We start from the raw sequence: 23,015 nt of genomic DNA, 5'->3' as shown, positions 1-23,015 counted from the left end.
AGACCTTTATCAACAGAAATCCCCCAAAAACATTCACTTGAGCCTGAAGGGCACCCTGCTTACGGTGTTCATTGCTTCAGACAGATCTGCACAACTTGTTTAAACACAAATTAGCAGTCAGTCAGTGAGACTCCAATAGGAATACAATTATACAGCAAGCATGCCAGGGGAAGGAGACCTTGTCCAATGTGTGCAATGCTGCTGAGGCCAGAAGGACATGCTCATGAGAATTGTCTTCAGGCACTCCTCCCTCTGTGTTTGGCAGAGCACAGCAGCTCTCACCACGGAGAGATCTTGAGTGTTCTGCTGGTGCTTGCCCCCAGCTCTCAGAGTGATGCAGGTCTGCATTCAGTCACATGGGGCAGAGGTGCTTAAGGTCCTCAGGAGCCAGAGGAACATTTCCTTGAGTGATGCTTCACAATCCTTTTCTTTGAAAAGGTGCCATGATATTTTGGGGGCCTTTTGGAGCCTACTGGTGCTGAAGAGGGTTTTAGTTTTCTCAGGAATGGTCAGAGCAGGCAAAAGTGTGCATGAGAGGGAGATGTACCACATGTATGAGGTTGGAACTAGATGATATTGAAGGCCCCTCCTAACCCAGGCTATTCCATAACTCTGGCTGTTGGGATGTGGCTCATTTTGTCAGAGCTCCTAAGACATTTAGCCACACTCAAATGCTGGATACAAAAATACAGATTTAGGTTACTCTGGTAAGCCCTGAGAATTTACCTTGAACATCATCTCAGGACTTTCTATTAATTCTCTCTGTGGAGCATCTTCTGTGCAGCATTGCTAGAGCTTTTGGATGAGTTTGAGGTGTGAGGGCCAGGTAGGCATCACACTCATCTCGCTGTATGAAGCATTTCAGATGTTCAGAGGAGGCAAACCACCCAAGAATATGGGGTGCTCTGCAGTTCATGTTTTGTTCTCAGAGGTGACTATGCAGGTAGTTGGAAACTTTCTCTGGACTAAATCTGGTCCTTGGAGGGGTGACAGTCATCCAACTGCTGTGCAGTGGAGCAAAGGTAATGTTACTGTGGGCTACAGAGTTGAGAGTCAAGTTTACATTGTGTATGCAAACTATCAATTTGCACTCATTTACACATGATTTTGTCTAATCTATTAATCAGCAAATGTCACTGTGTAAACCAAGATTTTAAATGCTCTTATATAATGTATGTAAATAATTATTCACTGTACCTGTTCATGTAAATGTCAGTAGAAACCTAACATTAACACTAGATTACATAAGTGCATTATCATTAAGGAGGCAGAACATTGCAATGCAAATCACTTGCTCTTTTAAACTGTCATTAGGAGGCATCCTGCACAAAATGCAATTTGAAGAATGACATGACATTACCATTAATTTATTCAAATGTGGGTGATATGTTTAGTTGTGTATTTGTTAAAAAATTACAGAATAATTCTATTCAGCCACTAAAGCTACTAGTAAAGAAATATTTAGTAAAAATTTCAAATTTGGAAAAATACAGAAGTGTCTTGATAAAGCATCTCTTATCAGATACTTCCAACACTACCAAGATTGGCTGCTCAGGTTCCCCAAGCTCAGTCTGGACAAAGGATCATTCCAAGGAATGCCTCTGCCTGGAGGAGCTGCTGCTCACTTTGAAACCCAGGGAAGAAGCTGGCCCCACTTGCCCCTTCTCACCTGGTCACCCCACTGCACTGCCCAGCATCTGGGGGAAGGGGAAGACACAGAGCCATGGCACCACAGGGCTGCTCTGGTGCTGCACTGCTGTGGGAGTTCAAGCAGACAGTGCAGCTTGATGTCTGCCAGAGCTGAGCAGGGCAGAAAAGTTTGACTCTTAGCTTACAATCACTGTCATCTAAAATATCCAATTAGAAGGACTACCACTGAAAATATTTCAGGTGAACTATGACATTCAGGTCATTACTAGCTCACAGACATGCCTGTCCCTTTATTCCTTAAATAAACCGTACAGTTAACACTGGAGAAGGTCTGCAGATGCAAAATACACACAGAGATATTCGCCAGCTCATTAGTCTGCATCCATACTGCTTTCAGGCCAGCACTAAATGCTTTTAGTTTCAGCTGTTGGAGCAGCATGAGGAGTGCAGTAGGAGGGAGTATTTGCTTTGGCACTGTTGCCCTCCCTCTGGTGTTTGTGGTGCTACCTAATCCCCTCTTTTCTGCACCTTCAAGGAGCTGACAGTTCCCATGCACCTACCAGCCTTGTTCTAAGGCAGCTCGCAGTTGTGACAGCAGCTTTTCAGGTTGTTAGCTCCGAGGGTTGGAAATGTTGCCAGATACTGTAGTTATGTCTCTTACAGATTAACGATGTTTCTTTGACATGTAATTTTACCTTAACTTGGTTTAAAAATATTTTGAACCAGCCTGTAACTACAGCAGATTACTAATTGAGGTATGTTAAAAGTGGGCCAAGAAAACAGCAACAACCTTGAGTGAGGCCTGAGATCAAAGTAGTTGAGAGTCAGGCCTGAGATCAAAGTGGTTGACTTTTACAGCTTCCTAATAATCTCATTAGTGTCTTCAGGAGAGAGCATAACAATGGGAAGAATAACGAGAACTGTATCTTATATGGATTAAGGAGGCTGCACATTACAGAAGCAATGGCTTGAGATAGTGTCACATTATAGGCAGAATGTACCCAAAAGCCTCATTACAATTGTCAGGAGAATAAAAGATGCCCATGGTTTTGTGAATACAGCAATCTCCTCCAGACCGCTCTGGTGGAAAATACAATTCATAAAATAATTGACTCTCAGCCTCTCACAACTACTGCCAGCACTGATTTGCTCCTTGTAGCAGTCATGTTTGTTCTTAAAAATCCCCTGAGTTAGGGAACTTGTTATGCAGAGGGATGACAAACGGATGAGCCTCCCCTCAGCCCAGGGAGAGCTGTACGTGCTTCCCCCCCGTTCCCTCTGCTGATGCTGGGCTGCAGTTTGCATGGCTGTCCTAGTCCCAGCCTTCAGCACATGCTGCTCTTAACAGCAGCCTGTTTGCTGATGCCTGTAAGGCACTTTGATGTGGATGCAAGCTCTGTGTCTGCTCTGGTGTTCAGATTTGACTCTGAGAGCCTCCCAAGATGTAAAAACCAGTTCTCTCTCCTGCCTACTCCTCCCTTCGTCCCAGCCAACTTTTCAGAGCAAATACAGGGGGTGTTATGTGGGGAGAAACTATACTACAGATCGTCATTAGATGCAGAGTTGAAGGTAACTTTTAAAATTTCATCCTGGGAAGAATATTTAGCTACAGAACGTTTTTTTTCCAGGCAAGGATTCAGCTGTGAATGCTGGTGTTTTCTGATGGGTGGGCAAGTGAAAGGTGCCTTCCTGATGTGTAGCCTTTTCAAAGGGGCCATAGTCACATTTCACCATGCTGGCTGCACTCACCATTCTCCCCCCACCCTCCCAGCTGGCTCATTCTAGGGCTTTCCTAGCTGTTAAGCAGGGTTTGAGTATATTATCATTCTCTGAACTGTGGGGATGATGGATTGAAGGTCAGTGGGGACCAGGACTCGGTCCTTAAGGACACATTTAAACTCCCACTGAAATCAATACTTGAATGTTTTGAAGATCTGAGTGTGCCTGTCTCACACAGGCATGTTTTCATACATAACTTAGTGCTAATAAGTGCAAATCAGTTAAGTACTCATAAAAGTTTCTCTGTACTCCTTATGTTCCCAGCAGTGACAGCAGCCCTGCCTTTCTGGCTAGTTTTGGTCCCATTGCTTCGTTTATTTGTATTACATGATGCTTTCATGGAGAAAATCAGTATCCAGTTGTTTCTCTGATAACAACATATGTATTTCCAATTTAATTTCTAAGACATACTACCTACCAAGAGCAAAATTAGAATGCCTTTCAGCTGAAGCTGGCCAGGCATTCTCCCAATCTCTTCCTCTCTCTGAGAAGAGAAAATATTGAGAAGATTTTTTTTCTTTTTTATAAAATAATTAAGAAAGCTCAATTATGTGGAAAGATAATGTGTCCTCTAGAGAAAGGCTGAGCAGTAATGAAAACTACTAACATCTTAATATGACTTCTCCCCAGAGTCTTTACAATCTAGAAGATCAACTGTTGTAAGAGTGAGTGAAATCTTAGCAGGTAGATGAAACCATATCCTGTGGGTTTGCAAGATACGCCTGTTTTTAACAGATGGTTCTGTTTTCCTCAATTTTGAGATCACTTCTTCAGAGCAACATTGGGACAGCAGTAACCTACATCATTATACAAGTGACAGTGGCATGGGAGTCCTGCAATTCAGGGTGCAGATCAGAGCTGAAGGCTGATGGTTTCCCTTCACAAAGCCCTTGCACAGCCATCTTCTAACAGCTACCTGGTTTTGTAGCTTTTACCTTGTGCTTGTGTCTCAGTTCCAGGTAAGCCATCATGCAAGGCCAGGCAGAACTGCCTACATCTGGTCTCCTACGTTACAAAAAAGAAACCCAGTGTGTGTTGGCTTTAGGGCTCATTGTTTGAGTAGGAAGCACCTGTTGGTTGATTCCTGCTCTCACCTGGTTTGCTGAACAGTTCTGAAATTTAGTATTCTCAGTACATCTGCTTTAATGTTCACATTTAGGTTTGAATGTAGTGAGAAAGGTCTTAGATTTCCTGAAAGTATTTTTTTCTATTATTATTTTTCACTTACAAGGAGAAGTGCTAACAGGACTGATCGATAAACTTTCAAATAAGGAAGCAGCTTCTGCTGGCTGCACAGGGAGTGTAGCTGGCACTCTGACCTGGTCCCTTTGGCACAGCTGCAGAGAAGCAGTGCCCTGAGGCACTCTGTGACTCAGTCACCCATCCTGAGGACATCCTTCATTCCATTCATCTCACGGCCAGTCATTTACAGAGCACATAGAGAGAAACTGCCTCTCCCACGGAATGGTTTTGTGTCAGAGAAATGTGATGTGACCCCGGCTTTACACCCACCGCAGGCACTCACCCTGGGCCGGAGGGTCACTGGCCACTGCACAGGTCAGCAGGAGGCTGGTGACTGACAGATCTGCCTTGGAGAGATGGGAGTGACTCCTGGGAGTGACTGCTGCTTTCTCTTCCAGCCTGGACTCTTTCCTTTATGGGCTCCATGCTCTGTTTAAAGGAGATTTCCGGATAGCAGCCAAAGATGAGTGGGTCTTTGCTGACATGGATCTGCTGCACAAGGTTGTTGCCCCAGCAATCCGAATGTCTCTGAAGCTGCACCAGGTAGGGCATCTATTTATGTATTTATTTTTAACATTTACTATTGTGTCTGTTTTCTTAGGAAAATGCAGGATACCTTAGCAACTGTCCAAAGGAGAAAAAAAAAAAAAAGGGAAATTGAGTACTTGCCACCTTATTCTAAGAAACATCATTCACTAAGATGGAAGAGTTTGGCAATTATTTATTTTGCATTCACTTAATGTTCTTTTCTGAACCCCCATCTGCCCATTTGAAACCACTTTGCAGAGCTTGACCCTGCATTTTTCATCAAAAGAAAGCAGAAAATCTTGTAATATTTTACTTGTGTGGATACTATAAAGGTGATTTCTAGATTGAAGGGAAATCCATTGATTATGCTGATTTCACTGCTAATTTCAGGTTAGACTCTGTATAGCTTGGAGTTGATTTTGTTCCTGTTCTGGCACATTATGATTTAGTATCATATGCTTTTATTATTAGTGATATTTATAATTGTTCTGGATGTTACTTACTGAACTGCTGTAAATTTGTATCTGCTTCTTTGACACAATAATTTTATGATGTTATCGCTGGCCGTGGTGCTGCTGGGTGAAATTTCAGTATTGTGGTATTTGCTGATGGATTCCCAGTCTGTGCTATTGTTGATGGGGTTTTGTGAATTAAAATAAGAATTTCCACAAGAACTGTGGACTGTCCTAGGTGATATCTCTCTCCAGCTTACCCAAAAGCTCTGCCTCCCATAGTTTCACACTCCATTTAAAAAAAAAGATAGGCTGGTATTCTCCAAATGCCTTTGTCCAGTGTAGTCATGGGATCAGAACAGGTTACAATAAAACTGAAATTGTACCTTTCTATATCACTGTTAAATGAAGCTCCCAAAAGACACTCTTTAGCAAGTGTCAAGCCACTTGGAGAATGCTAGCTGGCAACTGTTTGGAAGGCAATATTTTGTTTACTGTCTATAGTTTGTGTTTTCACAAATGTACCTGACCTGTTCAATACTTTTTCCTGTACGAGCAGGACCAGTTCACGTGCCCAGATGAGTATGAGGACCCAGCAGTTTTGTATGAAGCCATCCAATCCTTTGAAGAAAAGGTTGTGATTTGTCACGAAGGGGACCCAGCCTGGCGCAGCGCAGTCCTGTCCAACCGGGAGGAGCTGCTGACTCTCAGACACGTGGTAGATGAAGGAGCAGATGAATATAAAGTTATCATGCTCCACAAAAGCTACCTGAGCTTCAAGGTGATCAAGGTACATATGCCATCTTTCTAATACTGCAGTAATTTCGGGCTGTGGTAACTAGTATTAATTCTGAGTAATGTGGTCGAAAGGAGAAGTTAATAGTAGTTTTTAGAGTAGAGACTGGAGGCCAAAAGAGCTCTCTTCAATCTACTTCCATTTTGCCACCCACATTTGTGTCTCTGAAATAACATTCCAGGCTTTACCAGGGAGTCACTGCAAAAGTTCATAAAAAGCTGTTGGTGCAAAGACATCATCATGATGTGTTTGCACACTCAGCCACTGCTGTTCTACTTAGATCCTGTAGTTCTGCATCTTGAGTAGCAAGTGCTTTTGCATGATCTGCATGTTTTAACCCACCTGCAGGTCAACAAGGAGTGTGTCAGAGGGCTTTGGGCTGGCCAGCAGCAGGAACTGATTTTCTTACGCAATCGTAACCCCGAGAGAGGAAGCATCCAGAACAATAAACAGGTGTTGCGGAACTTAATTAATTCTTCATGTGATCAGCCACTGGGATATCCAATGTATGTTTCCCCCTTAACCACCTCGTACCTTGGGACACACAGCCAACTGAGGAACATTTGGGGGGGACCTGTCAGTTTGGACAACATTAAAAAGTGGTTCAAATCCAAGTGGTTAAGGTAGGTGTTTAATTTTGGCTATGCTGATAAGAGACCCTGCAGTCTCAGTTTCATTGTATTTTCTGTTAAAAGAGAGTAATTCTGTATTGTTATCTATGAGTAAAAAAATGAATTGCAAGTAACTCAGAATATAACAAAATAGTGCTGCAAATAGAACAGAAAGAAAATCCATTAACTCATTCATGACAAAGCTTTCTACATGTTCAACAAGAGTCATTCAAATCACACTGCACTACAGACACTTCCCTCATTCCATGGAATTTTACTGTTTATGCCATCTAAATAAGGGTATCTTTTCTGTAACTCTGACCATGAGTAAATGTGCTGGTGGATTTTGGTGAGTTATGCTCTGAAGTTTCAGCAGTTAGATATCCACCCCCAAGCTATTGTTCTTGACCAAAGCACACCTAAAAATGTACTTGCTATTCACCAAAACTGCCTGACTTCCCCTAGCTATGCATGATCACTACCTGACACTGCATCTCCCATTCCTACTTGCACTTTTCACACAACAATAGCTCCCTTGCCTCATTCCCTGTCCTGCTGCTGCTGTAGCTGAGGAAAGGCAGGGCACCATGGAGACATGATGGGAGCCAGCTTGTGTACCAAGACCTGTGTTAAAATGTCAATATTGTATCTAATGGCTTAACATGCTAGTTTCCCACCATGCAGCCCATCCCTCTGAGCTCTCTCCAGCACATTCCTCTTTGCTACTTGGTTACTTCATGCAGAAATTAATCTTGGGAGATCACTGTAACATTAGATAAAGATCCCTAAAGTATTTCAGGATTCCAAAGCCAATAAACTCAGACAATTGGCTTGTGTCGTATACAATTTTGTTTCAAGAAAGCTTATCCTTGCCATCTCAAAATGTCAGAAGACCTGCAGTGGTGTGAGAGAGAGCACTCTTTGAGGGCACCTAACAGTGGTGACACAAATTTTCATGTGTAACAAGAGGCTGACCCTGTGTGTGTTCCTGCAAACAGAATGCGAAAGGACTGCCATGCAGCAGCTCACCATGAGAGAGGCAATGTTGAAGATGTGGATAGTGCAGGGGGGTCTTCATCTAGCAACAATTCCACAGGGAATTCAAGCCAGAGCAGTAGCTCACAGCCCACCAGGGATGGAACCCCTCAGCTGCAAACTTCATCTCAAGAGGTCCATCAGCGGGCAGGTATTTGCACAATTTATTTGCCTTTCTCTGGAGTCTTCTCCTGGGGGGGGTCATGAGGGCAGGTGCCTTTGGGGAGTCCTCAAATCCAGTGGAAAAGTAATTTTAGAGAGTGCAGTTTGTCTCTCCTAATGACCAAGAATATGTAGGAGATGGCTTCCCAATATTGTTCCAGGTATTTACTGGGAGGGTGTAACACAAATATGATTCACCAAAGGTTCCACTGTCAAAGTCCATTATGGGTAATTTTTGGCCTAGCAGGTGCCACTAAGAATGCCAGAATGAGAAATGCAGATGGGAGGGAGTGTACACATGCCATGCAGGGAGCCTGTACCACAGTGAACCTCTGCTTATTGTTGGCTGGGAACAGCAGAAAGAAAGCATGCAAAAATCTTAATTATCTTGGAAGGACCATGGCAATTTATTTGAGGAATTGGTTTGGCTGCTCATCAGTGCATGTGGAGAACAAACAAATGGAAAATAGCTTCTTATGCCTATATAGCAGTTACCGAGAGAAAATTAAATGTTGCCAATCATTCTGTCAACTAACAGCTGAGCCCTTCTCAAATTATGGATTCAAAAGTGCTCCAGACATATTCACAAGGTGGAACTAGTGGTCTTTACATTGGAAATGTATGTTAAGTAATAAGGATAAGGATAAGCAGTTGTTTGGACAGTCACATCCAGAGGGTAGTGGTCAATGGTCTAGAGTCCTGATGGACATCAGTGATAAGTGGTGTCCCTCAGGAGTCCATACTGGGACCATTGTTATTTAATATCTTCATTAATGACATAGACAAAGGAATTAAGTGCACCCTCATCAAATATGCAGATGACATTGAGCTGAGTGGTGCAGTTGACACAATTGAAGGATGGGATGCCATCCACAGGGACCTGCACAAGCTCAAGAAGTGGGCCCAGGGGAATCTCATGCAGTTTAACAGTGCCAGGTGCTGCACTTGGGTCAGGGGAATCCCTGGTATCACCAGAGGCTGGGGATGAACAGATGGAGAGCAGTGAGAAGGACCTGGGGATGGGGATGGGTGAGAGACTGGACATGACCCGGCCATGGGCACTCCCAGCCCAGAGAGCCAAACGTGTCCTGGGCTGCATCCAAAGCAGTGTGGGCAGCAGGGCAGGGAGGGCATTCTGCCCCTCTGCTCTGCTGAGAGCCCACCTGGAACCCTGCATCCAGCTCTGGGGTGCCAGCACAGGAAGAAGATAAACTCGTTGGAGCAGGTCCAAGGAAGGGATACTAAGATGATTATGTATGAGGAAAGGCAAAGAGAATTGGATTTGTACAACCTGGAGAAGAGAGGGCTTTGGGATGACCTAATTGTGACTTTCCAGTACCTGAAGGGAGTTCACAAGATGGAAAGTGACTTATTACAAGAATGTGGAGTGAACAAGGGGGAATGGCTTCAAACTGAAAGAGGTTTAAGGATTTAATTGGATATTAGGAAAAAAATACTGTGAGGGCAGTGAGGCACTGGATCATGTTGCCCCCGAGAAATGTGGATGCCCCATTCCTGCAAATATGCAAGGCTGGGTTAGATGGGGCCTTGAGCAACCTAATCTAGTAATAGGTGTCCTTGTCCACAGCAGGGAGGTTGGAACTAGACAAGCTCTAAGGTCCCTTCCAACCCAAAACGTTCTAGGACTCTAAGTTTGCCAGTGGGTGACTGTGAGATCTACCACTGTGGGATCAGGACTTGTAATGTAAACCAAATCAACTCTACATTTCAACAAGTTTGTAGCATTATTGTATAAATTAAAGCAGAGAACTTGAGGGGTTGACACTTGTTTGTTTCCTGTTAGATCATTTTGATCTATCATTAAAGATAATGGGCAGTACTGGAATAAACCTTGCCCTGAATATAAATCACATTGCAAGAATAAAATAACTGCAGCTTTTAATTGTGTCTAGTGTTGGAGGAATCCCCATGTGCATACTCATAACTTGACACCACAGTAATCAGCGTAGCGAGCTTAATTGTGATATAATGATCCTGAGCATACCATACAATAAAGTAAGTTAATTGTGAGTTGTTCAAAAGAACATATTGATTGGATGCCCAGAAAAACATAATCAAGAGACAAAGTCACTCTTAGATAAGAAAAGCAACCTGGCTTTTGTTAAGACGTGCACAGCAAATCCAAGGAAATGGTACAAATGGAAATCCATATTCACTCCTAAAACACTGTAGAGAATGAAACAAGAATTTTTTGGCTAGGGCCATTAGGGACATAAAGATGAAAGTGAGCTTATGGCTGTTTATTTTTAGAGTATTTAGAAGCAATAGAAATCCTAGCAGTGGTCTTGATCTGTCACTGTATAGAAAGGCAGAGTTGCCAATATGCAGTATGTAGAAACAAGAAAATAAATGTCTGTTTTATTTTGGAGAAAAACACAGATAATTTATTTCTATGATCTGATCATGAAACAGTTCCTTCCATCCTAACAGCTACAAAGAACATGAAAGAGTGGCTATCAAAGGTATATGCTTAATTGAGCAAAGTCAAATGACTCATTCAAGAAGGGTTTTAAGAGAGCTGGTTAAAAAACAAGCTCTGTTCGATCTTCAGTAAGTATCAGGACATCAAGGCAATACCACAGCATTGGAAAAGAACTTATCTATGCTGTTAAAAATAATAATATTGTTGTCCTGCCACACACAGTCCCAGTGCCCTATTTTAAGGACATTTTTAGTTTGGAAGCACTTCAAAGAAGAGCCAAAATATGATCAAAATTCTGGGGAATACGTCTTATATTGAAAAATGAAATGCTTTCCAGCAATTGGTATTGTAAGAGATGCCTTGATCATAGTCTGTAAGTATTTACCTGGGCAACAAAAGCTGACCAGAGACCATTGGTCTCAGCAGACTTGGATGTAACAAAACTAAACAAATTCAGATTTGAAATCAAGAACACATTTTTAATATTAAGAGAGTAAATAAATAGCGAAACAAGAAACTAAGGGTTAATGTGGATTCTCTGTGACTGGAGATGTAGGATGCATTTTTTAAAATTAAAGTAACAATTAATAAAACTACACAGGAATTAATTCTGGGAAATCCTATGGCCCATGCTATATAGGACAGCAGACTAGATAATCATAGCAATGCCTTCTAGATTCATAAACTGTGTATAAAGTGCATTTAACTTTTTCATATTTCATACTGCGTTTTGCAGCCTGGTACCACTGAGTCTGAAAAATTGCAAAATGCAATGAAAGCCCTATATGAAGGTACAGCCAAAATCAGGAGCACTGGAAACATGTGGGGTTCTCCCCCAAAATTTCCTTATTTCATGATGCAGTTTATAGAACAGTCTTTGTTTTTCTCAGGGACAGAGATTTTTAGGTGTGGATGCGGGTGGTCTCCTGCCCAATGCTCCAACCACTGCATTTGGGATGAATATAGAATACTTTTGGATAGGGGTCAGCTTCCCAATTTAAATCACAGATGTTTGGCCATGTTAGCCATGTTAGTAACACACCACAGCCCCTCTGTTCTTAAATCCAGTCCTTTCTTTTTATTTAAGAAAGGCAACCTCTTGAAATAACCATCAGATGTAGAAACCCAAGCACTTGAGCAGAACCCCAGGGTTTGAAGAGCCTGAATCCCTGCGGAGGCCAAACGCGCGCACAGCCGCAGACACAGCAGCCGGGCCTGGCGCCCCTCACTGCACATCAAGGACAGAGGGCACTGGCAGAGCAGTGCACAGGGGCCATGGAATCACAGAATATCCTGAGGTGGGGGGGACCTACAAGAAACATTGAAGTCTAACTCCTGGCTCTACAAGGACCCCCCCAAGAATCACATCCTGTGCCTGAGCATGTTGTCCAGGAGCTTCCAAGAGCCATGTGTCTGTCCCATCATTCTCCAGCAGAGATATTGGGGCTCTTATTACTTAGGAAATTTTTTTTATATTATTATTTGAAGTATATAAATAGAGCTAAAGATACATTGTAAATGAGGTGTGAAAGTGTCCAACACTTGCCAAACCAACTAGGTTTTAGCGAGCTCCAATTAGGTTGTAGCCCAGCTCTGCTCATCTGACTCTGTGCCAAGTTACCTAAATTCTCTTTGCTTCAGCATTTGAAAAATGGGGATAATGATGCCAGCCTCTGAAAAGCAGGTCTGTGGATGTAAAACATCATGTTTCAGACATATGATGTAAATGGCTTGGATATGAAATTCTGCATTGCTGGAACCTGCGTGAATTCAGCAGTCATGTTTTTAGAAGATAGTGTGAGGTTTATATTCCTTTATGCCAGCAAAATTTCAGTATTTGGAGGAGTTCAGGTATTGGGGAAAACCAAAGCAAAAAGAAAAAAAATTACCAACAGCCTGGAAATGCCTGCCAGAAAAACTTGTTTCTGTGTTGATGGCTCTCAACAGATTTCCTGGCATCAACTCCCCACCCTACAGCTAGGAAACCAAAATGCCAGCTTGTGTTAATGTTTGGAGTTTCCTGGAGAGCAAAAAAAACCAAGCAGGCACTTTTGTGACTGGGTATTTGCTGTGTGTGCCTGGGTTAGAGCCTGTCTACAGGAACAGTGAACTCTGCTGAGATCTGTGGCACACACCAACCCATGGCAGAATGCCTGAGGAGTACAAGCTGGCCTCTGGTGGGTTCACTGGCCAGTATTTTATGATTGATTTTTCATTCTATGGCTATTCAAATACACAAGCATAAGAAATACAGAAATTGCTTGCTTGAATGACAGAAGGTGTTGGTATTAATGTTAAATATGGGGATGTATTTGTATAGAAAGGATTTGTCTAGGCATGTCAGAATCCTGCATCCAGTGGTGGCTGCATAGAGATGCTTCCCAGAAAGGGACAAGAGTCTTATGTGGGTCTCATTCAGACCTCTCATAGTGTATCCTACCTAAAAGCATTCACATCTTTTCACGTCTGTGGCGTATTGGAAACGTCTCTCTTGGAACTCAAGAGTTTACTGTTAGTCTTAAAAACTGTCTTGTGGCTTGAATGTTGTATTCTTCCTCCTGGCTGAATTTTCAAATTCTCTCTCCTCATATGCAGGAATAATTCTTTTAAATGTGCCATTGTTTTAACATAGAGGGTTTTGGTTTTATTGTTGCATTTAATTATACCAAGCCATTTAAGGTGGATATTCAACATTCCATTAGTGTGGTTGTCAAAGGGGAGCAGAGTTACAGCAACATTATGCTCGATCATTCACTAGGCTGATTAAACTGTACATAGCAGAACACCTGTGAGCCTGTCATTAGAGTGCTCCTCATTTCCCTGTCTTCTGACTCAGTGCACAACCTCTAGAGCTATTTTGACCATAACTTAGAACACCTGTAGTGGAAAACACAGAAAGATTCATAGGTTTAGGCGTTTGTTACTTTTGCTGTTCTTGGAGTTCTTATGCTAATAAAACCAGTGGTAATATGCCAACAATAATATGTACACATGGGACACTGTCAATAGCATGGAGTTCATCAGAATGCCACTTACTTAAATATATTAATCTTTCTTTTGAAGGCAGGAGAAAACCCAGGAGTCAGTCTGTCCAGGCACACACTGCTTTAAACCAAAGGCCCCCTGCTTCAAGTCACTCTGGACCAATTGTAGAAAGCCGGCAGCCTTTCATCCAAACATCTACATCTGCCCACGAAATTGCCCAAAGGCTTTCTAGTAGTCAGCTATCATTCCACAACTCTGCAACATCTGTGTTTTCTCAGTCCCCTGCTGTTCCTGTTGCTGGCCAGCTGACTGTGCAGGACCGAGCTGCAGCAATGCTCAGGTCCAGCCTGGCCTCCTCCACCAGCTCAACTCTCAGCCTGCTGTTTGGCAAGAGAAGTTTTTCAAGTGCTTTGGTGATTTCTGGGCTCTCGGCTGCAGACGGAGGCAACACGAGCGACACGCAGTCATCCAGCAGCATGAACATTGCCATGGGGCCCTCTGCCAGAGCAGCAAGCCAGGCAGCTCGGGTAAGGCTGAAGCTGAAACACCACTGCTGAGTGGGAGTCCTGCTCTGCTCACCTGTCTCCTCCTTAACTGTCCTCTTTCTTCCTTCTCAGTGGTCAGAGAACAGTTTTTTCCAAACCAGTGTTGGGATTCTGGTATTTCTGGGAGATTTCACTGCATCACAATGAGACTGTTTGGTATTAGTGTGTCTGTGAGATCATTTGTGAGTAACTGATGGGGGGGCTGTTGTAACCTGAAATTACAAACTGGGGTAAAGTTGCTTTTCCTTTCACTCAAAACAGGGACTTACATCTCCAGTTTCTGCAGCCCAGGTGATGAGTACCATCACAGCAGTCTAAATAGCTCCTTCCTTGCCTGCTTTAATTCTTATATAGTGATGCCTTGAGAGGCTGACCTAGAACAGAGACTGGACAGAGTTAAAAGAATAAAGTATGTATTTATTAAAAGGCCTTAAAGGATACACCTTGGCCAGTACAAGAACCTGGCCAGGGCTACACTCAAGATGAACCCAAAATGGATTCAAAATGGATGACTGGTCACAAGGTTTCACACTTTTTATAAGTTTTTGGTTCATTTGCATATTGGGATAATTGTCCAATTACAGCTTCAGGTTATGAAGCCCCATCCTCCCCATCTGCTCTCTTCAGTACCCCACTTTTTGGGCCTGAAGCTTGTAACAGTTGTCCTTGGTCCCAAGCTTGAAAAGGATTATTTTGTCTACCTACCCTGCAAAGTAAACTTGCTAGCACTTAATATGAAGCTCAGAGCTACACACCTAGGCAGCACAGAATCTCAAAATAGAAAAGCTAAAACTTAAGGCATCAGCAGGACTTAGAATTATTTTATCTGCAGGAAAAGGAATGGTTTCCCCTGAATAGTGCACTTGTTCTGTCCCTCTCTCTGACCAGAAATTCAATCTAAGACCTGAAACCTTGTTGTTGAAAGTCAGTCAAAGGAATCCTGTATGAAATATTTACCAAAGGAAACCGGTATGCCCTGTGATTAAGCATTTTCTAAGAGCAAAACACTACACACAAAAAAAAACTTACAGCCTTCTCCCCCATATGCCCACAGTTTTATTCCTGTCTTCCCTGAAAATTTCAATTCATGTTGTAGAGTTACTCTTTTATTGTTTATTTAAGTGTATTTATTTAACTTTGGTTGCTATCCATTGCTGCCCTGAATTTTGAAAATTGACCTCAGCACCAGAAAGCAGAAATATGAGAAGATGGACTAGAAATAAAGGGTGACTGCAATTAGACAACATAATTAGGCAGACTTCTGCATTTGGCAATCAAAATGGAAACCAAACCGATGACAGGGGAAAACTGCAGATATAAGTCCCAAGCACTTTTCTTTTACTGTGCTCCTGAACTGTGTATAACTTCCCTAGTTTCCAAAGAGTTCTCTGAATCTCATGTGTGAAAAGCTCCTTGGCCTGAGCGTATTTTGCTCTCAACCCAAAAATACCATGTGTGGTATGGTTTTCCCTAGAGTTTCACCATGAACTTCAGTGGGAGTCAGCTGAATGTTACTCACCTGGGTCCAATCCTGCATTTTTACAGTAACAAGTATTACTATTTCTACACCTGAATATATCCAATGAGAAGGCACAATTCCAACTCTCAGGAGTTTATGGCCTAATTTGCAAGAACTCAGCCAATCTGTGATACTGAGTACTAATGGTAGGATTCACCTTGTCAAACTTTAGGCTAAGATTTGGGCAGGATGTCTCAGTAGGTTGCTGTTGAGGCTTCTGTTTTCAGTGAAGAGGCCTCCATCCACTTCATCCTTGGAGCTATTACAAGGAAGTTCTCCCGTGGGAGACTTGTATCTCTCTGCCAACCATTGGTAGCCTAAATGACACAGCAAGACCACATGGTGAAATTTAGATGAGGTGAATCCTGGCCAAAGTGCCTGCTCGGAGTCCAGGTGCCTGTTAGATTGAAAGCAGCAAAGAGGAAGCGTTTCATTTCAACGTTCACACAGCAAAGTTCTGTAATGCTTTTATCCTAATGGACTCCTTACAGTGGGGTGGCACTGTGCTTAACGTTTGCAGACTGATAATTGCATTCCAGTTTTGATGAAAAGGTTTCTTTGTAAGTTGGATTTAAAATTTGGTGTATAAAGCAAGCTCCAGAGCAACCTGATTTAACAACTTAGAAGTCAGCCCTGTTTGAAACAGCAGTTTGGACTGGATGACCTCCAGAAGTCCTTTTCAATCCAAATTCTTTTACAGTTCTCTATACATGTACATCTGTGGTACTAAACCTCCAGCTCCTGGTCTGCTTTTCCTTCCAAATTTATGCGTTACACAAAGTGTGACAAGTATACCTCTTCAGAACTCCCTTGTGAATAATGCATGTTAAGAATCCCATGGAGTTTCACAGAATGACATCCCTACGTCAATTTTTTAACTTTTTTCACCCGTCACTTCAAAAAATAGCTGAAGTGTTACTTAGAAATTTCCTAAACTAGTTGACTTTTTCTTTCTTACTTTCCAGCAAGTCACTGAGACCTGTGAAGCAACAGATACTACAGAGCCAAGAGCCCAGCAGGAGGCGGGTCCGGCCCATGCACTGTTCCTGAGTCGGAACGTGGAGTGCAGGAGGGCCAGCCAAGAAGATATGGCCCTGGAAGACACTGCTTCCCAGCAGAGCCTGTCTGAGGAGCAGTGAGGAGCACTCCTGGCACAAGGGCCACGCACTTCTTAGCATTAAATACAGTTAGGTCAGGAAGCTGCACATGGGTTTAGGTTCTTTCCAATGTAATAAGCAACCTTCAAATGTTTATTTTTCTAAATTCCACACAAGAATATAACAGGGCAGATGTTCTTCAGCTAATGGCCTTGGCATGGGTAGGGTTGGAAAATATCCTAAAAAACACACAGTGCCACTTCATCTCAGGTTCTTGTAAATCCTAGAACAATGACTACAACCTGTTTAACGTTCCTTCCCCTGGAATGGTTAGAATCACAAACGAATACAGTAGGAAATAATACAACTCAGTGAAAAGCACACAAAAGACATCTCTTTCCTGCCATAACTAAACAGCTGATTGCATGCAAACTAACTGAAATTTGGTATATAACATATAGTAAGAGGCAACTAAGAACAGAAGCAATGAATACATAAAAGGACAGTACAGTGTCCTGTAACATTAGAGCTAAATCTGATTTCTTTTTTCCAACAGTAAATCTCATTTTTCTTTGACATGTTATGCAGGTGCTACTGCTGAATAGCAACACAGCATCTCAGACTGATATACTGCATGCAGCCATACTGAAATACTGTGTGAACAAGCCACGCTACACCAATTAACAAAAGTGTAAGAAGAGAAAGTATCCAGTGCATGGAAAGTCTTCAGAGCATATGGTGCACCTTATTTGCAAAGCAGCTTTGCATAAATTAGGTATTATCTCGTACTCCTGTTTGGTTTACAGCAGTGTTTCTCAAATTCTAAGCAACAGTACCCTTAGGAGTCGCAAAAGGGCCATGGGGAATCCTCCTCAAGGACAGCAAAGTGGAAAGCAGGCTGTAATTACTGTCTGGAAGTGTTTGTGTTAGGAAGGGAACAGCTAAATACCTTTAATTGCTGGACACAGCTCACTGTCCATAAGCACTTGTAGCCAGTAATTACAAAGCCTTCTGATTTCCCTCCCCCAGAGAAAACTGAGCTGCTGCCAATAAAGACAGATGATACAAAAAGGGAGGCCATGCCTTCCCAAGGTTTGAGAAACACCAATTTACAGGAATGCATGACTACTTCGAAACCCAAAAGGCTACAACAAATCCTTCCTCTACTACAGAGTCTAAACAAACACGTGTGTGTTTTTTTCAATTAAAAAAAATTGCAGCTATCAGTGTCTTGCTGTTCCTCTTTACTGTAACTACCATAGAGTGTTTCTAAATCTCAACACAATGATGTGCAGCCAGGCTGTCTTGTCCCAATTAACAAGATTTAACAAGAGATGCTGTAGCTAAGTCTCATTACTGTTAGGCAATACTCAGTTGCATTCTGAGCTTCCTACTGTGCCACACTTCAGATCTGAGCAGTAGAACTAAGTAAGACTGAGTGAAAATAAAATGATCCAAGTATGTTTTGTGCGGCAGCTGTTTCTGGGTCTTCTGTTTGCAATTGTTCTCACTTGCTTTCTGCTTACAAAATTAAGAAACCCATTCTTTTTTACTTCACTTCAGATCTTGATGAGTTGATTAATAAAGCTTAGCACAATCTAGGAAAAATCCTGCTCAAGTTCACAAAGACAAAAGCAGAGTATTCATATACAGCCCTCTAGACACATGGTCATCAGTGCAGTTCAGGCCCTACTAATGTCTCCACTAGCATCCAGGTGAGATGTGGAAGAGGAAATTGAATTCAGCTGCTCCCTTCTGACCAATTCTGGCTGATGATGACTCTTGTCCCACCACACTGTTCATGAAGTGCTTTATTATAAATGAAGGATGGAGGTCATAGAGATAGGCTCCTACTAACAGCCACCAGTCCCAGTTCTGCTTTGGGGGCTTTTGCATTGCAGTCCACGGGATAAAACATCACTGCTTTGTCTTCCTGCATGGAAGCAGGGCGAACAGGTGGCTCTGGAAAGCACCAAGAACTTTCCCATATTCACCTAGCATTACTTAAGCCTCCAATTTTCACATCTTTAAGTTTGAATCAATTTCCATCAAAATTAAGTAATTCTAGTAGTCCCAATCAACCTAAATTATTCTGTGTATCCAACTCAAGTGTACTAAACCAGATTGGGGAATGACTGCATAAATTCTTTCACCAGCAACCACTGTATTTGCTTAGCATGGATTGAGGCCCAGTGATAGCACCTTCCCCCAGCACCACATCTTCTGCAAGACTCCACCATCTCCACAGCCTCTGGTACTGCACCCTAAAATAATAACAGTTCCTGACTTCCCACTGTCCCCTGGAGCATAACTCCTTGGGGACAGCAGTTATGCCATGAATGCAGACTCCTCCTGCACAGGGTGGCTGCCAGAAAGGGTAGGTTCTAACACCTTTATGGAGTCACAGCAAGCAAGCATGGCAAAATGTCAAAGTAAGATTCAAAAATCAGTTCCTTTTTTGCAGCCATGTCTTACATAGGTTTTATTTTGCCCTAAAGTTGCTATTGTAGCATAGTGGGTTGAAAAAACCCAAGAGTGACCACTAACAAGCAAGCATGACATAGGAAAAAATAATCAAAATGAGCACAACCTCTCCCATGTTACTTTTCTCCGTATTTTTTGAGATAGTCTGCTGTTATAGTAATAACACTACTGCTATATGCATCAGTTTTAAATATGAGACAGTCCTACAGAATAAACTAACATAATGGCTAGAATGAAATCTGCAAGTAGGCATGAGGTTGCATTGATTAAACACATCTTAGACTCCCCCATTTTTGCATGAGGAAGAGATACACCCAGTGCACTCTGCTTGGGACAGAAGGTGCATTTAAGGGCTCTGATGCACACCAAGCTAATAAATAGGAACCTAACCTTTACACAAAGCCTAATTTGAACAATAAGCTGCTCCAAACAGCTCTGCATAACACCAAAAGGCACCTGAGTGCTCAGCACCTACATACACATGAAGGCTTTGAGTGACACCTTTACTCCTGAAAAACAGCTTGATACTTAACCTCACACATGAGGTGCCTCAGAGTTGCAAGATGGAAATACACCATTTTTGGAGCAGGTTTCAGCCTTTAAATTAAAAGCAAATGCAATTTTCATTCCTTTTATGTCATCTGTGATCCTGCTGATGGGCTTCACAATGCTGAATACTATTACAACTTGGGCCTAAAGTTGCTAAGGCTTAACAGTTTGTCTACATGTGTGATCTCTTGCTACAGCTGTGATGCAGGAAGGATGCTGCTACCACCATGTAAGGACCATTTCCCAAGAGTTCCATCAGGGTTTCTTGCATCAGGTGCTATGCGTGATTTTTCCACAGCTGCAGAGGCCACTTACCTCACTCAGCCAGTCCAGAATGTTTTTGTTTCTACAACATGAAAATAGTGATGTTCCCATCTTGTTAGCAAGCTGAATGCATCCTTCGAGGAAATCTAGTGCTCAATCCACAAGACCATTTGTACATGCAGTTCTTTCACAGACAAGTCAGAAGGGATGAAGAGATGGAGGCTTTTTCTGCCTCCCCCCAGCTTAACCTCAGATAACATCACTGCTGAAAGGAAACACGAAGAGTGATTTTATTCACACTGCCTCAGCAACCAGAGAGGAACAGGAACAATACAACAGGTTACAGGAGGGAGGATAATGAGTATATGGTAAAACAAACATAAGCACAGTACTTCAGCCTTCGCACTAAGCACGGGATACTCACCTTCCTCACATTTTGTTTTCCTAAAATTTCCCAAACAGACTCTTGTTTACACCATATAGCAAGAGCCAGTTGCTACACTCGTAATGGTGAAAGATAGTCTGAAGATCTGGAAAAAGACTTTCAGTAACTTTTTACCAAAGCCAAGCACAGGGTGCTGAACTGCTCACATCCACCAGGAACACTGGCAAGCCCCAGCCTTGGGCTGGCTGTTCCCTCCATTTTGCAGTGTCATGCAACTTCCCTATGAGGAACTGAAGTTCTTGCTGCCAAGTCTCACCCCATTCCCAAGTCTTGGTACTCACTTCACTGAAAACAAATCTCAGTGAAAAAGACTTACCAGTGTGAATCTTTTTCCCTTGACATGATGACTAGATAATATCTATGAATGACATTCTGACACTATTAAGTTCTTAGGACACTCTATGATGTCATTCACAGCTTTTTATAAAAACTGCTTATTAGAATAAGGCAAGAAATGTCACCTGCATTTGCCTCCAGCCCACCAAGTGATGGTTCTTCTCTTACTGGAAAATTTAAGTTAAAGATTAGCTGAATTTTGTGCAGCTCATTATAGAAGATTAGAAATACCAGTGAGATTCTCCAGCATGTGATAATCATCTTCTTTACAATACACTTCTTTAAAATACCCAATTATTGCCATATTTAGATTACTCCCTGGATTAGGAGCTGGTACTTAATTACCATGTTTCATTAGTGCTTGTACATCCTTAAATCTGCAACACAGATATATTACTTATAATTAACTTTGCAGTAGGTCCAGTATCAAAGATTCACCTCTCTCACTCAGTTTTACAAGTCGAAAATTGCCTAATGCATGATAAATAATGCAGACCCTGTTTATTCCATGCTGTGTGCAATTTTATGCTGGAATTACAAGACTTGTGCCAAAAACGTCCTTGATTCTCAGGCTTTGAGACAGTAATTGGTACCTCACATTCACCCCTTTTTTGCACCAATTAAAACCTGAAGGTGCACTAATGTTGTCATCTGGAATCTAGCTGGTACATCAGAGGTGCTTTTCACCAAATGTGTGCTATTAATAAAATCAGCCCATCAGGGGAATTGTGAATGCTCCATTTGCTGTTACAGTGCTATCAAGGCCTTCAAAGTATTTTACTAGTGCCAAGACCAGACAATAAAATTTTACCTTTAAAGTAAACACAGGTTGTCATGAAAACTTACATACAACTTTTTCACTCACTCTATGTTTATTTGAAACAGGCAAATTGTATCTTCAGGACCATCTGAGATTTAAAGGCCAGACATGACTGTTAAGGTCATCTACATTCTCCTGCTGAACACAGATCACAGAATCTCTCTTTATGTCTCTTGAAAAGCACTCTAGCTCAGAGAGAAAACAGGCTTAAAAAAGAACAACAAATTAATGACACCAATCTTGAGGTAGGTAGCAGAAAACAAGATACACTGATGTCAGTAGCAAAAATATGCATTAGTTTAAAAGGGCTGATATTTTACTCAGAGTTCCAGAGAAGGAAAAATCCACCTGCATTTTCTAGTGACTATCTAGCCTCACTACAAAACCATGAGACAATGGATTAAAAGTACTATAGGCACTGATCAAAAGTTTTCCAAACTTCTTGTTGTAATTGTTTGGGGTTGTTTTTCTTCCGTCTGTACTAAATGATGGGACTACAACAGGCATCATGGCACTACATGCAGGGCAATATATCTACTTTTATGGGGAATAAACACCACTTTAAGTGATCTCTCAGCAATACTGACTGAACCAGAATTCAGAAGACTGACTCCTAATAGAACTCCCCTCTTCAGCCTCTACCAGAGAAATGTTAAATCTCTCAGTTTTTTATTTAGCTTTAAAGGTCACTCCTCATTTAAGACTCAACAGCAGTCCCACTAAAACTGTGCTAGATTTTGGATAACTCTTTAATCATTGAAAGAACTATTCTTTTGCAGCATATCTTAAAGCTTAAGAGACTTAACATTGAAACAGGAGGGCATCCAACACTTAGCTGCAGAGAGGTTTCTGTTCAAAAACCTATGGCACACAGCCCTGACAAAGTTTACTTTGGCCCCAAGTCCTCGATATCTAAAAAGGTGTTTTGTCTGAGTAGAATGCCTGCAGTAATTAAGGGATTAGTGTGCCTTTGGAGCACAACCTTATTTTGCAAACAGCAGCCACGAGCTGTACATTACCAAGAGGAGACCCTAGGAGGAGTCTTCTTTTTCCCCAAACATGATGAAGACAGTACTACCATCTAAATGGATTTGGGCAGATGGGTAGTCCTAACAAGGCAGTGAGGGAATGAGCCCATGGCATCCTTTAACATGGCATGCACTTCCTACCACCTGTGGAGGTGCAATGCTTGTACCAGACCCTTGTTCTGCATACAGGAAGGATAAAGGACATTCCCTCTATGCTCCTAGGAGGTGTTTGCAGGGTGTGTGTA

At 42.2% G+C, this 23,015-nt stretch overlaps 1 protein-coding gene across 1 annotated transcript in view; it reads left to right on the top strand.

Moving 5' to 3' along the window:
- Positions 1-18,319, top strand: part of PCNX2 (pecanex 2) — a 151,371-nt gene extending 133,052 nt beyond the window's left edge. The window contains 6 exon segments of the mRNA XM_054514349.1: positions 5,070-5,214; positions 6,211-6,441; positions 6,796-7,070; positions 8,057-8,244; positions 13,762-14,210; positions 16,713-18,319. Of these exon segments, the coding sequence (XP_054370324.1) occupies positions 5,070-5,214; positions 6,211-6,441; positions 6,796-7,070; positions 8,057-8,244; positions 13,762-14,210; positions 16,713-16,886 (1,462 nt within the window). The 3' untranslated portion in view covers positions 16,887-18,319.
- Positions 18,320-23,015: the final 4,696 nt, after the last annotated feature.

This window comes from Molothrus ater, chromosome 3 (genome assembly GCF_012460135.2).
Source record: "Molothrus ater isolate BHLD 08-10-18 breed brown headed cowbird chromosome 3, BPBGC_Mater_1.1, whole genome shotgun sequence".
In the NCBI taxonomy this organism is placed as follows: domain Eukaryota; kingdom Metazoa; phylum Chordata; class Aves; order Passeriformes; family Icteridae; genus Molothrus; species Molothrus ater.
Note: the sequence above shows the minus strand (reverse complement) of the source record. Positions and strands in the feature narration are given on the sequence as shown.